This window comes from Rhinocladiella mackenziei (assembly GCF_000835555.1).
Source record: "Rhinocladiella mackenziei CBS 650.93 unplaced genomic scaffold supercont1.12, whole genome shotgun sequence".
NCBI classification, from domain to species: domain Eukaryota; kingdom Fungi; phylum Ascomycota; class Eurotiomycetes; order Chaetothyriales; family Herpotrichiellaceae; genus Rhinocladiella; species Rhinocladiella mackenziei.
Window position 1 is genome coordinate 52,681 of NW_013550593.1, and position 16,682 is coordinate 69,362.

Consider the following 16,682-nt stretch of genomic DNA (forward strand, 5'->3'; position numbering starts at 1 on the left):
GCTGAAGGTGAAGTTGAGGAGAGTCGTGCTGGCAGAACAATCCCGGGAGGATGTCGCTCAGATTCCACCCACGTGATTGGCGTGCGTGGACGTAGCACTTACAATATTGGTTGGAGAATGTCAGGGACGACCTTTGTCTCTGGGGGGGAAGGAATTTTTTTTTTTTTCTAAACTGTTGGCGAGAAGCGGCTGGACGATGTGGTGGTTATCATCAAGGGGAAAATGAGGTGGAACCTGAGGTGCTATACCAAAACTCGGATAAAACCAGGGTTCAGAGGCTCAGAAGGATTGAGCCGGGTAGGCAAGCTCAGATAGGTAAACGGCAGAGTGAGTGGATCTTGGAAGGATATAGCAGGAGGGTGAAATCTCGATGTGGTGAAGGAAGGCATTGTGGATTGCTGGGACAAGGTGGCTCGAAAACGTAGGTAATGAGACATCATGCCGCCGAAGCTGAGGGATGACATAGAGGCAAAGACAGAGGCCGAAAAAGAACCCGGTCGACCGATTGTAAGCGACGAGGAAGAGGAGTAGAAGAGGCAGGAGGAATGAAGAGTGAATGGCGAAGGATGGTGATATTAACGGTAATGCTGGTGGCGTTGGTATTAATGGAACGGGTGAATGGAAGATGGTGTTGCTCTTTCCATTCATCGTAGGGGCTATGGATTCCATCAATTTGTTAGATTGGATTAGGCAGGATGGAATTGAATTAGATACACAGTTCTCATCCATGGGCCTCCGACTCAATTGGTAAGGGAGGGTTGCAAGATGGAACCATGGATTTGGATTGATATTTCTGTCAATTGGTCCGGTCGAGTTTTGTGTTGTCGGTAACCAATTGCTTGAAGGGATGCAAAGCCTTCAAAGTTGGTCAATATATCGGAGGAAGTGGCATGTCCTGTCTCGAGATGAGCAGGCAAGACGAAGATGCCAATTCATGGGGGTGTGGTTAGTCCGTTGGCCAGTGGCCAGATGCCAGACGCAATGGAAGTGCTCTGTGAAGACATCGTCTGAATCTCCTTGATGGACGAATGTACCATCTTGACTAATGCAGTCACTGTCAGAATAGAGCGCGGAGTACTGCTGCCAACCCCCTGTTACCTGATATCTGCTGTTTGCAAAAGGAAGAGGCGTACATGTAGTACGTATTGCTTTGTTCTCACTTACCTCTCCGCACAGCTCGAGAGTTAAGAGAGGTATGCACACGCTCTTGTCTTTTGGCTCTCACCAGTGACTTCTCTGCACGTCCCTGCCTCTGCTGTTTCCTGCCTGCGCTGTATTGGTCAGTCAGCCCATGTAATTTATCGAATCCGTGGCGCTGCCTTCAATGTTCCAATCTCTCTTACCTCTCTGTTGCCTCCTCTGCCATGTATCCCATCGAGACTCTTCCTTTCATCATCCGGTCAAAGTATACTGGGGCCATCCTTTTATCTCCCCTTGCATTCGCTCTTTGTCCTCTTGTAACCTACCCAGGCAATTCCTGGCTGTGTTCATTTATAAACACCGGAACCCGTCCTCACCTCGGACAGGAACCTACCTCTGATCCGCCTCTGCATCCCTGATCGTCCTCGACAAAGGCACAAAGCATGCTCGTTGCATCGCTCGTCCTGCCTGACCTGCTACTATCCCTACCATCCAGCCACGTCCTCGGACTCCTCAGACACTTGGCTTTGTTCTGCAAGCCACCCGTTACACAATGTCTTTGTCCACACTTGCGCCTGTCGATGCTGTCTGGGCCTCGTCCAAATTCATACCCATCCCGACCGCAGACATCTTGACTTTTGCCTTCGCCAATCTTGGTCGGTACGACCAAAATGCTCCGGTAACCTGCTTGAACCTGGGAAATCCCCCCCAGTGACCACCAGGTGCTGACGAGACACACGGCCATGTCCATAGATTTTTGTCGATGCGCGTAGCCCATCAGACTCGGTCTCGGCTCTTCATGCCTACCGAATCGTTCATCAGCTCATCAGAGGGTTCAAAGAGCTCGGTTTGAAAGAGGGGGATTGCGTGTGCCTGCATTCCTATAACAATGTGAGTCCTTCTCTCTCTCTTGCCCCAACGGGTCCTGTCGTTTGCCTCCGCTTTAGCTGCTGTTTCGTGTACAACCCCGCTGACCGGGTCGATCTGGGGTTATGAATAGATCTGGTATCCCCTCCTTTGGCTCGCAATAATCGGTGCTGGTGGCTGCGTCTCTGGAACAAATCCTGGCTACAGCTCTTCCGAACTGGTCGGGCATTTCAATCTCACAAAGCCCAAGTATATCCTCTCCGAAGTAGCTTGTATCAAACCAATCATCGATGCCGCTTCTCAATGCAACATTGCCACCTCCAACATCTTCTTCGTCGGTACCCAAGATATCCCTCATGTCCATGGCTGTCGAAGCTGGCGAACATTACTCATCGACTGCGAATGTGATTGGAGCGCGTCGAATCAGCATGATGCTCACTCTGCCCCAAATCGGGTCGCGGTGTACGCCATGACTAGTGGAACCACTGGACTGCCCAAAGTTGCGATGATATCACATCGCTACGTTGTGGCACAGACCGTGTTCTTGGAGAGCCAATTTGACGCCAGACCTTACCAGGTATTGTCATCACGGAATAACCCCTCTCTTGTTCTTCGAAGAATCCAAGCTGACATGGTTTCATAGCCATCACAACTCATCTGTCTACCTGTCTTTCATGCATTTGCGTCGCCGTTGGCTCTTGTCCTGCCCCTGCGCCGAGGTATTCCCACCTATTTTCTGCCTCGATTCACCCTTCAGGGTTTCCTGCACGCCGTCGGCGCTTTTTCCATCACCGACACCCCCGTGGTTCCTCCGATCATCGCTTCACTGAATCAATCCCCCGAGTCAGATCACCACCTCCTCCGAAGCCTTCGGTATGTCATCTGTGCCGGCGCACCAATGACTACCCGTGTTCAGACCAAATTGTACGATATTCTGGATGCCCATGCCGTGATTTCTCAATGTTGGGGAACAACCGAGGGGGGGTGGCACACTCTGTTCGATTGGCAGGAAAAGGACACTTCCGGAAGTGTTGGGCGATTGATGCCAAATGTCCAAATGAAAGTCATTGATGACGATGGGAACCCGGTGGGGGAGGATGACAAACTTGGTGAAGCCCTGATTCGATCACCGATCATGTTCTCTGGTTACCTTGACAATCCCGACGCAAACAAGGAGGCATTCGATGTTGATGGATTCTATCGAACTGGTGACCGCGTTTACGTTCAGAACAACAAGATCTTCCACGAAGGAAGAATCAAAGAAGTCATGAAGGTCAACGGATGGCAAGTCTCGCCAACTGAACTCGAGACCGTTCTGATGGAGCATCCGCTGATTTCCGATGCCGCCGTAGTTGGCATGACTCGTGAGAATCAACTGGGGATCCAGGTGACATTACCGTGTGCCTATGTTGTTCGCGTTCACGTCGAATCTGTCGGTCAAGGGTCCGGAACGTCAAACACAGATGTCAGGGGTGGCCTGGAGCCGTTGACTGCGAAAGAAGTCACCGATTTTATTGCATCGAAACTTATCTCGTACAAACATCTCACCGGAGGCGTTGTCTTCGTCAAGGAAATTCCTCGCTCTTCTACCGGAAAGATTATGCGTCGACTCCTGTCTGCCACAGAGCTTGATTCTTCGAATTAGGCAGGTAGCAGTGTGTCGGGTGTGGGTGGTCGCTTGGGTATCAACGAATAATCAGAACGCAGGTCACGAGACATCAATGCACTTGTCAGTCCGCGCTAGTGAGCGTCCGAGTATGAGGGTTTAAATTGTGGAAAAGGGACAGTGGTTGACTGGGGTTTTAATGAGCAACGACCTATTTGACCATTGAGAGCTTGAGGCTGCCTTAGATCTCAGGTTAGCGCGCCAAGACCTTAGATTCCCGGCTAGACCATGCGAAAGAATCCCTCTCTGGTACGACCTACATGCCGTTGACATAAATCTTCCATTCTTAGTCTGGCCATATTGTTGAGTTCTTGGGGGAGGTTCATCACAGCTCCATTTATTTTCGTTGACATACGATATCGGCTCCCAGAGCGCAGAAGAAGCTTCAGCTCGGCAAACCTCCAAAATGTCGGTCTCGACTCCCACCGACATCTCTGTACAAATCGTTGTTCCTAGCAACACCCGTCCAAATGACCCGCCCCTCGTATCTGCTGAAAGGCGCATCACTCCGTCCTGGACCGTCGCAGAGTTGAAGCGGAAACTTGAACCGGTCACAGGAATTCCCGCTTCTTCGCAATCCCTCCGGATTCGATCCCTTGACGGAACTTGGCTATTCCTGGACGACGAGGCCTCTCTTGTGGGTGACGTCAGATATAATCTACACCGCGGCTCAGAGATTGAAGTCATAGACGGTCGGCCGACACATTTGCGGCAGACATTCAACTTCTCCGACTTGACTTCCGTCGAGAAGTATCAGATGCCCGAGGCTCAGTACGAGAAACTCGAGGACAGCGTGCTTGCGTGGAAACGACGCCAAAAGCTCGGCCGGTTCGATCCCAATGCAAAATCTGCAGAGGATAAGGCAGAAGACAGATTCAGGAAGGATCAAGCGGAGATCGAAGCCAAGGGTGTTCAAGTCGGCCTGAGATGTCGAGTCGGTAATGATGACGGGAGAAGAGGGGTGGTGAGATTTACCGGAGAAATCCCCGGCCTGGGCGGAGCCAAGGAGGCAGGCTGTATTTGGGTGGGTATCGAACTCGACGAGCCTGTTGGTCGGAATGATGGAAGTGCAACTGTCGAGACAGAAGAGGGTGGCCAAGCAGTCAAGAGAATGTTTGAATGTCGAGAGAAATTCGGCGTCTTCGCCAGGCCCGAGAAAGTCCAAGTGGGCGAGTTTCCACCCCTCAATGATTTCAGAGACGAAGAGATGGAAGAGATATGAGATTTTGACTCCACCATTGTTGAGGAGCATGGTGCGACTTGATCCAAGTGGGACAGGTCCCCGGGTCGTCAAGGAGATCTCGAAGACCTTGAAAACATTGCTTCACGAGGCCGAGGCGAATAGAACAGCCCAAGATAACATGGGTAGTCTACCCCCTGCCAGCGTTCCGGAAGCAAGGTCTCTTGTTACTCAAAGCTCTCGATTCGGCTTATGTCAAACAAAGCGCAGGTCAGCACGCAGCAATCAAAAGAGCCCCTGCGGACCGGACGAGCTGAAAGGCACGATACGATGTAGATTTCAGCCGGATAGTCCGTCCATCTTCATGTGACCGTGGTTCCAAGGTCCATGACGCAAACGAATTTCACTTTATTTTCGGTCCCAGACGTCTTAGCTGTTCATCAAGCCCGAACGGTACATCTCTCCTTGTTTTACCATGATATTCGTGGTCACCAGTGATATACATTTGAAATCATGACACTCTGCAAGCGGAACAAATGCAAGTTGACTTGCCCAAACTGGGTGCTGATCCCAGCAATGGATCATATAACCAAGCTCATGCATTGAACAGCCACTGAAGAACCGGGGAGTGCGAGAATCATGCCTCGTCTTCAAAAGGGGTCGGGCTCACAGCCCTGACTAAAGAAAACGCGCGCGGGCCTCTCAAGCTCGTTCTCCATTGAATATTGATTCCCTGTTCAATACAAGCTCAGCTGCAATTCGTCTTCTTCAGGGCGACTTTTGAGATGCTCACTTACCTCGAGGAACTTGCCAAAATCCCCCCTTCCCAATGCTGAACCGAGTCATGCTGCCCGTTTCCTCGCCGCCCGGGGGACCTACTGTTACCGTGACCCGACCTTTCACCACGAAGAAACTCATATGCATTTTGCGGCTGTTCTTGGGTCGTTTCACCCCTCCAGGAGGCAAATCCACGAGGCCCGTACCGAAAAATTTGGTGCTGAGTAATTTGGCGTATCTGAATGAAGGACCATCTTCGAGACTCGACCCTTTCACGTTGCGTATCTTGATCGCTCCCGGCGCGTGTGCAATTTCCACTTCTTCCTCTTGCTCCATCGGTACCTGTTCTTGTTGATCCCATATTGAGACGTTGCCCCGTAGTGTTCCGCTTTCTATCTCCCAGGGTTCCGCATATGGATCTACTCTTGGAGCATCACTCATCTCGAGATCTGAATCCGATGAATCTGAATTCGGCGAGCCGGAATCATCCACTAGGGAACCCCGCGTCGTGCTCTTCTCTTGGCCGATCTTTTTCTTTCCCTTAGGTTTCTTTGTCCGTATGCTAGCGTCAATTTCTTCCGTTCGTATTATCTCCTTGATGCTGTTGAGGGGGAATCGGGCACCATCTTGCAAGCTTGTATCGCTAGGACTTCCTCCATAAACGCATCGTTCATTCCTCCAGTACGCCAAGGGCTTCACACTAATTCGGCCACTTCTGGTAAGCATCATTCCATCGTTTGCGGGAGTTTCTCGGCGAAGGATATATAATGATCGTGGTGGGCCCGGCCTCGCCTTCACTTTCTCAATAATATTGTTCAGCTCCTTCTCCTGGCGAGAGGATAATTTCATATTGGTATCCTTGTCTCTCAATGGCTGCTTTCCTTTCAACTTTGACGAATGGGTACTGGAGTTCGAACACTCTGGCTGATTGGTACTCTGTACATTGAATTGGCGTTCGTTTGTTTTGCTAATTTTGCTTGGTATGGGAGGCGGCACAACCTTCCAATCATTTTCGACCACATCGGATTTCCTCTTCTTTCTTGAGTTGGCCTGGTTTCGTGGGACTGGGGGTTCTGATGGCTCCGGCTCAAACGTCTGTTCATCATCGAATTCCGGTGGCGGGGCTCTCAGGCCCTCGGATGTACTCTGTATTTCGTGGTTCGACATTGCCTCATTGTCGTCATCAACTGCGGGCACGAAGTCACTCCGTTCCTGAGCAATAGCTTCCACCTCTCCCATAATTTCCTTGTACGAGTCCAAAATATCGTCATCCCCAATTGAGGCCCCAATATCACTTGTAGCCTGCTCGATCTCCAATAAACTTGGTCTGGATTTGCCATTCGCATACGCCATATTGGTGGTAATATCTCTCAAGGGAGACTTTTCAGGGTTTAGGCTGCATCTTTTCGGGCGTATGGTTCGACTTGGAGTAAGTATCGGGGTATTCTCGCGATCTTCGAGGTCCTCGTACTGGGGGCCTTTTCTTACGGAAAAGATATCCATGCCGTTACTTTTCCTAGCTGTTCCACTGATCCCACTCTTCCTCGGCGAAGATGATCTTGGAGGGAGGGACGCTCCACGGGCCGACCGTCGAGATGAAAGTGCTTGGGAAGGAGTAATTCCGGGACCTGCCTGACGTTAATTTGAGTTCACCGTTCGCCGTTCGATGCCAGTATAGATGTATATAGTACAGCAATACGTTGAGATCTTGACTGTTTCTTTTCACGTACTGTCGATACCAGACATCTCCACTGACTTAGGCGACGCACTCAATTCTTCCACATTTTCCATCTCTATCATGGTCTTCAGGGGAGACGGCTTGCGCGGAGACGAGAAGATCCCGGAAATCTCTTCCATTCCGTTCACATCGAGAGGTCGATGGTCGAGAGTGACACCGGTGCGCCTACGTCCCAATTTAGTGGTCTCTTCATCATTCAATGCGCAATGGGCCCTCACCGTCCGAGCTTTCCAACAGCCGAGTAATCCACATTATCGCGCTCCCGGCGAAGAGCGGGTCGATGAGCCATGGTGAGCACAGCTGAATTGACGACGGCTTGGGTAAATCTTGATAATGGCTACCTTTCTTTTTGGGACTGGGAATTAAGAGGATTTGTGTTGGAGAGCGTTCAGTTTCGGATGTTTTTGTTGTCGAATCGCTCAGGTTGGTTTAGTGCAGCGTAGGCTAAGCAACTTCGGACATATTACCGGGGAGCATTCTGCCATTTATGGGCGTCTCCATGTACGCGTCCGGATTGGGGGACTCGCGCGTTCCTTTCAAAACTTGAAAATCCAAAATGCTGTAGGCCTCAGCTTTGCACACAATCCTCGACAAACACCCTTGGCGACCATGGAAGACGATCGCAGCACGTCGGTGGCTTTTGCTCCTCCCTCGGTCCAAGACCATCACGAGACCCTCTTATCTGGGAGATCTTATGCGCATTATAGCACAGTGCCCGAAGCCATTGTACCCAGTGAATCCTCTCAATCCAAGCCTGGTACACCGTGTGTATTGGGCGTGGATGAAGCTGGTCGCGGACCTGTGATCGGCCCTATGATTTATGGGGTCTACTACCTCCCAATTGAAATTCAGCAATCCCTGCTAGCCACGACATACCGTTTCGACGACTCCAAAGTACTAACTCCCGCCATGAGGACCAATCTGATGAAGGCTGTATGCACCAGTGACACCGACCTTTTCAAGTCGTCCGGCTGGGCTATCAAATCGCTCTCTGCCCAAGACATCAGTGCTGCAATGCTGAAGAATGGCGGGTCCTACAATCTTAATGCTCAAGCCATGGATGCATCAGTCGAATTAATCCGCGGTGTTATCGACAAGGGTGTCAATGTGAGGGAAATATATGTGGACACCATTGGGAAGCCGGCAGTTTACCAGAAAAAATTGGAACTCATTTTCCCCACGATCAAAATAACCGTGGAAAAGAAGGCTGACAGTTTGTTCCCTTGCGTCAGTGCGGCAAGCGTTGTGGCCAAAGTCACGCGAGATGTCAGCTGTGAGGCTCTCTGGAAGGCATACGCCCTGCAGGATTCCACATCATCCACCGACGAGCCTGTCACTTGGGGATCTGGATATCCATCGGATGCCAGGTGTGTGAGCTGGCTCAAGGACGCCATGGATCCCATCTGGGGCTTTGGAAATGAATGCCGATTTAGCTGGGGCACGGTCAAAGACATGCTAGAACAGAGAGGTGGCCCAGCGACAAGGATTGACTGGCCTGACGATGTTGATGACGAGAACATGAGACTTTCGCACTATTTCAGTGCAAACGGAATGGCTGGACCAAAAACGGAGAGCGATGAGTTGCGGTATTGGTTTGGAAATGGTGTGGGACAAGAAGCATTTTGACCTGGCGTTCAATCATTTTTTTCCCATGTCCAATACATATTGCCCCAGGCCCTCTTCAAGAACGCCATGAAAATGCTTTGGACAGAACCATCGAGCAGCAACTTTGCTTCATAATTTGGGTTTCATCCACAAACCTTTGATCCCTCCATCGAGGGCTGGCAGATTAGCAGGTCCGTCATAGATATCTCTCTCCACGGCTCTGGTATTTACATGCACCGGTCCAAGGTCGGTCACCCGTGCAGCACCTAATAGTCGAGTGGCTGTGGCGGTTTCATCCCGCAGGATCTCGAGTACTCTTTCAACACCTTCAATGCCTCCGGCACCGAGACCAAAGAGCGCGGCTCGACCGATCCCCACGGCTTTTGCACCGAGCGCCAATGCCTTGACGACGTCAGTACCTCTCTTAATACCTCCATCAACCACGACATCAATCTTATTGAAGACTTCGGGGCAGTATTTCCGGATCTCCAAAAGCGTGTGGATCGAGGGTGGTGCCGTGTCTGCCGCTCTACCACCGTGATTGGATAAAATAATTCCCTTGACTTGAGGCGCATGTTGTGCTGCCACATACGCGTCTTCATGGCATTGCAGGCCCTTCAAGATAATGGGCTTCTTTGTGTGTTGTTTCAGCCATGGCAGCGTTTTGGTCCAAGTCAACGTAGGATCAGTCCCAAAGAATAACGACTGCCCAATACCTCCGCCGCCCTTTAATTCCGCCCCCCCGGCATCTTTGACAGCTTGTGATGTGTCCTCGACAATAAATTTGCCTCGCTCGTCATGTTCTCTCTTCCCTGGCACAGGTGCATCGAGCGTCAGACATATAAACTTGATTGCATCCAGTCTGTTGATCCTTGCCAGCATGTCTTCTGATTTCCTCCGCTCAGTTTGAACATACAGTTGCCAGCCAAAAACCTGACCGGGTCCTGCATCCTTTACGATCTGCTCCGGTGTCATACTCGCATTGTTCGAGATCATCTGCATTGCACCGTATTTCTTGCAGGCCTGAGCTATTCCCCATTCTCCGTCCGGGTGCGCCAATCTCGCCATAGCCGCGGGTGAGACGAATACGGGTAGATCCAAATTGTAACCCAAGAACTTGGTGCTGAGATCGCAATCCTTGCAATCCACAAATACTCGCGGTCGCAGCAGGATCTGCTTGTATACAGCGTTGTTCATTTGCTTGCTCACAAGATCATCAGCAGCTGAGTAATAGTACGCCCAGGCCTTCTTAGACAGCTTCTTTGTCGCGGCAGCCTCAATCTCATCGAGGTTTAACATTGCCGCCAGAGGCAATTCAACTTCGGTGTTCGGTTGCGGTCCAACATCTTTCGCGGCCTTGACAGGTTCGGGAAGCGACTTGGGATCAATGGGTCCGATTCGCGCGGATTCAGGTAGGTTTTCTTCCAGTGTTCCAGGAGGGTGGATTGGATCGTATTCTTCGGTGGCATCTTTGCCGGCGAGTTTGAGGATGATGTTGGCACCGCCAGGATGGTCAGGGAGGAAGTTCGTGACATCCCACACGTTACCGTACAGGATTACCCAGCAGGATTCTTTGGAGGCATGCTTTTGGACTGAAATGGTGTTGCCAGTTAGCCCAACTTTCCCAGTCGATGGCGAGATGTGAGGAGCAAGACAAACTCACCTTCTGAATAGTCTATGAGCTTCGACATTTGTCTATGGGCACAAGCTGCTCTAATTGACTCCGTTGACAGATATAAACTACAGCCTCCCTCGACACAGTGCACAAACAATGGGAAATGCGAAACAAGACAAGAGAGATCGCCCACCTAAATACATCCCACGCGATTGGATCCTTGCCCAGGAGGAAGCTTTTCATTTGCCAGCCAAAGTATAAAAAGTTTCTTTGTCCCATGCCCCCTCTCTCCAACTTTCGGGAATTCTTGTAGGCGATAGATGAGGAAATTCTCGGCGTTTGAGATTGTGGCTGGTGGTTTTTTGTCGGATAGAAATCCGACCCGGTCGGGGTTTTGTATGAAGCCCTCTCAAACTTCCCGAACACATACGCAATATTGAGGTATAGTTCCGTATAGGTCAGATTGATACCGACACATGATCAGTCGATTCTCCAGCTGATTCGCATCAGGCCCAAGCCAACGTTCTGGTCGGAAGGCCTCTGTTTTTGGGAAAATACGCAGGATCCATGTGATAACAATATGTGGCGCTGGTGATTGAATGGGCAGGCTGGCTTATACCTACTCCGGAATCAACATAACGTCCACATAGGATCATTTCCTCCTTCTGACACTACTCAAGCCATATTGTGCAAGATGTGAGTCTTCCATCGAAACCAAGCAACAAACCCTCCTGCAATTACTCGCCTCCTAAAGACACCCGTACCCAACCTCAGGCTCTCCTGAACCACCGCACGCTGGGAATGCAATCAGGAGCAATTCATAATAACCTGCAAATTGTACTTACTAGGTACGGCAAATTCTCCAAGACAGCAGAGCCGACGAGCTAGTCGCTGTTCGGCTCGAGAATAGCTGTCCGCAGCTCTTCTCGCAACTTTGCTCATAGATGTCTTGTCGTTGATCAAAATGCCGGGTCGACATCGACATGGCGTGGGCTGTCGTGTCAGTTCTAGCTCCGTGCAAAGTGAATGCATCCGCTGTCAATTGACGCGACGTGGGCGTGGAAATTTTTTTCCTGTCTGGTTTCGTCCAGGCGTCAAATACTGTTGGGGATGATGAGGCCAACCCCCTATTTCGCATGATCCTATTGATTCTGATATCACAATGCTGCAGAAGAGGTCAGCAGGGCTCTGGAATCGGATCCGCAAAGATCAAACGATACCTCTGTGATCCAGTTTGTGGCAACCAATTCTGGCGAAAGCATTCTCAGTCTGCGCTTTGCTTAACTTTGGGGGCTGCCACGTCAACCACGCCATGAAACGGAGGAAATATATGACCCATTGGGGCGATGTTGAAAACCGGTTCCAGCTCCTCTATAGTGGCAGGCCGGAAGTCTTCGACGACGAGAGGTTGAAATCCTCTATCCGCGAACATGTAACTTGTTACTGCAGCAGCCCAAGCTGAGATCATAACTTTGCCCCATGTACGCCTCCGAGCCGAGGACGGAGAGAATACTTCGTGATCCGGTCGTGGATCAGTGGTTCCAGTCGAACGATGACCACCTTTCGAAGAGTACAGCTGGTACGCAACCTGCCATGATTTTGCTGCCAGGGGGTCAAGAATGTTGAAAAAAATATCCGTCTGCTGCGGGATTGTTGTAGTTGTCTCTGAACCTAGTGAAGTGACATCCCATCCTCAAGGTTCTATAGATAGTCGGGCGAGCTTTGATACGGACACGTAGAGCATTGACGCACTCATCGATAAAGGGCACGGACAACTAGAAACAGAGAATTGAAACAACCCAATGTTGAGGTGTCTACGAGCGAGAGCTCGTGGCCCGCTAGAGAACTGGCGAAATATTACAGGTAGTCTGCAGCAATGAGACATGAAGACTTCTATTACATTCTTATGCCCATGTGTTCTTAGCTCTTCGCTGCAGATCAAACACCATCTCACTTCTCATTCTTCGCGGTTCCGGAGATAGTAAGCCTTCTAGCGAGGTACAGCAAAGGAAAGGATTGGCTTGTTAGAAACAAATATGGTCATTTCCCAAAGCTCCTCCCTGTTTCAAGGTGGACGGTCTGTGATACCGAGGTGTCAAATATTGCATTCCACCATTTGGGAATAAGGAATGTTGAATGATCTGCTGATCATGCGTTCCTTGACGGAAGCGGGAGCACTACTAAACAGGCCATGGAGAATCACAGGGTCTCTGGACCTCTTCTAGGTCTCGAGGATGAGTCCGAAATACATGTGCTGGTGCCTTGGTACCATACAGTCTGTGAGGTCATGAAGAGCACAATGGCTAGCAAGAGGTACAGAGTGAAGATGACTGGCTGTTGCGGAGGTAGAGACTTATAATGCGATTCTAACAGTGTGAAGAAAGTAGGCGTTTATTTGATGCTGGCGGTTCTCCTCGAGCTGAGCCATGTCGGAGGCGAGTGTCTACTTTGCTGCTCCTTTTACCACCTCCCCTGAATGACGAATGCAGGTTGTTGGCAAACTCAATTTATTCAGAACAGATTGACGACTAAAGGAGACAATCCAAAGGGACGACTTCGTCAATGACTTGCATGTCTCCATATTAGGGCCGTGCTTTTCATCGTAATGGAACGGCCCATCACCCTGGACCGGGGCTACTGGTCAACCTAAAATCTGGGAAAGGATATCCCAGCATCATGTTCCATTGGTTGAGCGGGGACTTTCCAAAGCCGAAGATGGCGGTGAGGCCCTGGAAATTTGGCTTCGCCGAAGGACAGCAGTTGAGTACAGGGGTAGAGATGGGGCAAGCGTTTACAAATGATGTCAAGATCGATTCGAGAATATCGTTGTAGAAGAACACCTGGGAGAATCGGGGGGGGGCTTTTTAGATTGGTTGATCGAAATCATATTAGCTTGGTATATCTGAAGGATCGAGGCTGAAGGATTGAGACTGACGTGACTATACGGTAGCGACAGGTAGAGAAGGTGAATCTGTGTCCCAGACAACGAAGTGCGTTAGATTGTTGTCATTTGGCCCTGAGTCAACATGGTTAACCCATCCTTCCCTGACCATGAATTACAAAGGTACACCCCATCTTGGGGCGTTGATGATGATGCCCATTAAAATTCCTGAAATGAGACCGGTTACGGGCAAAGTAATGAACCAACCGAAGTAGATCCACGCCACCATGCGCCAATTGATGGTCCTCCAGGTACCAGAGCATAGACCAACGCCGACAGTGGCACCGGAGATACATTGAGTGGTCGAAATGGGAAGCTCTGAAACAATCGTTAGCCTGCAGCTGCGTGAAGACTAACCTGTATCGTGAAGATATGGGAGATGTTTTGAAGAATGGGTCGAACGAGGGGAATTACTTACTAAGTCTCGTAGCCAATATGACGGTGGTGGCAGAGCCCAATTCCATCGAGAAGCCTCGAGATGGAGAGTGGAGAGTAATGCGGTTACCAAGATTGCGCATAATGTTGTAGCCATAGGTCCAGAGGCCAATGACAATAGCAGCGCCTCCGAAAGCCCTGGCACAAGAAGTTAGAGATGTTGTTCAAGACCTCTGAGACTTGGAACCTTACAAAATCCAATAAGGGACAGGACTCTTGGAGTCCGCTTCGTTCGTGGACCAGATGTGATAGATGCTGGCATAAGGACCAATAGCGCTTGACATCTAATCAGCAAAAAATGTTCGAGTCAACTGTTGAAAAGGGATAGACTCACTTGGAGACATCGTTGGCACCATGGGTGAATGAAGCTGTGGCAGCCGTCATGACTTGCAGGAATGTGTACATGTATTCCGCTCGGTTGTCATAGTGCTTACCATGTGCGTGGATGGTTTCGATATCGCCGGTCAAGATGTTGCGCTTCTTCTGCAGGTTGAGAATGTCCTTCTCAACGCCATGGAAAAAAACCCTCTTGAACTGCCAGAATAGAACGGCTGGGCTGAAGTTGGGCCCTTCTGGTCGAGGACCAACGATGGAGGAGTGTGGAACGGGGGAAGCAGCGGGGGGAGCAGCAACAACATCGCTGTCAGAGTGAATGACATCCTCGGACGAATTGAGGCCCCTTTCTTTAGCCGCGGCTCCGTCGGCCTCGACATCTTTGACCTTTTGGTCCACGGCAGCGCGGTGAGCTCGGAGCTCTTCCATGGTCATATGGCCGGCATAATAATCTTGAACAAACTGGTAGCCCTCCGGTGGCGGAGGAACCTCGCCTCTACGAAGGAGGATTGGTCCCAAGGGTATGTGCCAATATCTCAATTGCCAGTCATTCTTAAACATGATTCGGTAGAGCCAAGGTAGGAAGAAAATGGTGACCAGCAGGGCGACTGCGCCACCAACACCAAAAATGATGCCAATTGTTTCGCTGTCGCTGATGTCGATTCTAGAAGAACCACCCTTCCACACGATAAGCACTATAGGGTGATTAGTAGCGCACACGAAAGTGCCGGTCTGCAAGAAGACTCACTGGTGAGAAGGGCGGCTGTGATCCCAAAATAGATTGGAATGCTCACAAACGCTTTCGCAACAGGGTTGTTGCGAAGCATGACTCCATACTTTGTGATCAGGAAGATGACGGCACCAAAACCTCCAGAGATGAGAGGAGCGAACACCCAGGCAAGAAAGACCTGGACGACCCCGGAGTTGACATCTCCTCCCCACCATTGGATACCATCAGCGCCCACCGCGGCAATACCCATTCCGATGACCCCTCCCATTATCGAGTGCGTCGTTGAAACCGGCATGCCAAATCTCGTTGCTATCGTCAGGTAGGTGGAGGATGCCACAACGGCGCACACCATGCCCAACATCAACAGAGCCGCGTTATCTCCGAAAAGATCAACGTCAATGACCTTAGTTCTTATCGTGTCGGCCACTCGAGCGCCAACCGCGATGGAACCACAGAACTCCATGACTGAAGCGATGAGCATGGCTTGGAGATATGTTAAAGACCGGGAGGAAACCGATGTCGCAAAGGAGTTGGCCACATCGTTGGCACCGATGTTCCAGGCATCGAGGAAGGCAAACATTGTGCCCAGGGCAAAGAGGTAGTCGAATTGGTGGAGATACATCTTGTATGAAGAGCGCGTTCGCTGGGACCTAGACTAAAAATCTGGGTTGGCGAATTGTTGTGGATGGGAAAGGGCATCCCGAGTCTTTTATGCTCGGGTCATGGCGACCGTTTTTGCCAGAACGGCATGGCTGGAGCCGCGTAGTCAATATTAGAGGGGACGCCCGACTGATCAGAGATGAGAACAAGTTTTGATCCCCACGAGCCTTCTCTCGACCCCTGCGATGGCACGCTGGAAGTCATGCAAAAGACGTTCGAGAATGAACGCAATCAAGCCAGGCAAACACACTGCCAAGAACGTCGAACGAGAACAACTGGCTCCGCTGGAGAGTTCTTGGCCGGGGGAAGATGTGATTTGATTCGCTAGGCGCGAAGAGTGGTTTGACAAGCCGGCCCGCCATTTAACAAAATGGTTTGCCAAAAGGTGTCGCCTCTTGGCACTGTAGTGAAAGGGGGATCCGCTGCCAAGAATGCCAAGAATGCCAATATCGGAGAGCCTAACAGAGGAAGCTTGAGCTAATCACCGCCACGCATCGATGCACGTGGGCGTTGGGGGATCGGGAATGCCTTCTTCAATGGGGCAAAGTAGCAAGAGCAGGCCACCACAGACAAAATATCGCCTTTGCCCGTACCAACGACCTTGGGTCGAATGCGACACTGGCATGGCATGCTACCTCCCTCGGCACTCGTAATCTCTGCGCAGCATACAACCTGGGGTCCGGCGCTTGGCTCTGAGGTTTCCAGAACCACTGGTATTGCTAATTTCTTTGCATGTGTGAACAGCTCGAATCGGTGGCCAAGGCAACTCACGCGGGAATCATGCCAAAATCTCTCCTCTCTCAGGCCACTTCAGGACATAATATGTCTTCCATCAGCATGGGACTGCCAAAAACAAGGGAAGAAGAGAGGGGTATCAGTCAAGCCAGCACCACGATTTCGCTGACGGCCCCGATTGGATTGAGGGACGTCCAGCCTGCACATTAGGTGGCTGCCTTCCCCAGTGTAGCTTGCAGGCAGAGATATGCTCCTGGTAA

At 50.7% G+C, this 16,682-nt stretch overlaps 6 protein-coding genes across 6 annotated transcripts; 3 read left to right on the top strand and 3 right to left on the bottom strand.

Moving 5' to 3' along the window:
- Positions 1-1,693: 1,693 nt before the first annotated feature.
- On the top strand, positions 1,694-3,652 carry Z518_11187 (uncharacterized protein; the record flags this gene model as incomplete). Its single annotated transcript, XM_013411131.1, has 4 exons — positions 1,694-1,819; positions 1,894-2,031; positions 2,141-2,584; positions 2,651-3,652. The coding sequence occupies 4 exons, from the start codon at positions 1,694-1,696 to the stop codon at positions 3,650-3,652; spliced, it is 1,710 nt and encodes a 569-aa protein (XP_013266585.1).
- Positions 3,653-4,079: 427 nt separating this feature from the next.
- On the top strand, positions 4,080-4,895 carry Z518_11188 (uncharacterized protein; the record flags this gene model as incomplete). The annotated part of the gene is made up of 1 exon (XM_013411132.1): positions 4,080-4,895. The coding sequence occupies one exon, from the start codon at positions 4,080-4,082 to the stop codon at positions 4,893-4,895; it is 816 nt and encodes a 271-aa protein (XP_013266586.1).
- Positions 4,896-5,642: 747 nt separating this feature from the next.
- On the bottom strand, positions 5,643-7,657 carry Z518_11189 (uncharacterized protein; the record flags this gene model as incomplete). The annotated part of the gene is made up of 3 exons (XM_013411133.1): positions 5,643-7,258; positions 7,361-7,533; positions 7,587-7,657. 3 exons carry the CDS (start codon positions 7,655-7,657, stop codon positions 5,643-5,645), a joined length of 1,860 nt encoding a protein of 619 aa, XP_013266587.1.
- Positions 7,658-7,977: 320 nt separating this feature from the next.
- On the top strand, positions 7,978-8,994 carry Z518_11190 (ribonuclease HII; the record flags this gene model as incomplete). Its single annotated transcript, XM_013411134.1, has 1 exon — positions 7,978-8,994. The coding sequence occupies one exon, from the start codon at positions 7,978-7,980 to the stop codon at positions 8,992-8,994; it is 1,017 nt and encodes a 338-aa protein (XP_013266588.1).
- A 108-nt stretch (positions 8,995-9,102) lies between these two features.
- On the bottom strand, positions 9,103-10,664 carry Z518_11191 (uncharacterized protein; the record flags this gene model as incomplete). Its single annotated transcript, XM_013411135.1, has 2 exons — positions 9,103-10,565; positions 10,637-10,664. The coding sequence occupies 2 exons, from the start codon at positions 10,662-10,664 to the stop codon at positions 9,103-9,105; spliced, it is 1,491 nt and encodes a 496-aa protein (XP_013266589.1).
- Positions 10,665-13,644: 2,980 nt separating this feature from the next.
- Z518_11192 (uncharacterized protein) lies at positions 13,645-15,649 on the bottom strand (the record flags this gene model as incomplete). The annotated part of the gene is made up of 5 exons (XM_013411136.1): positions 13,645-13,847; positions 13,948-14,102; positions 14,157-14,240; positions 14,299-14,992; positions 15,046-15,649. 5 exons carry the CDS (start codon positions 15,647-15,649, stop codon positions 13,645-13,647), a joined length of 1,740 nt encoding a protein of 579 aa, XP_013266590.1.
- Positions 15,650-16,682: the final 1,033 nt, after the last annotated feature.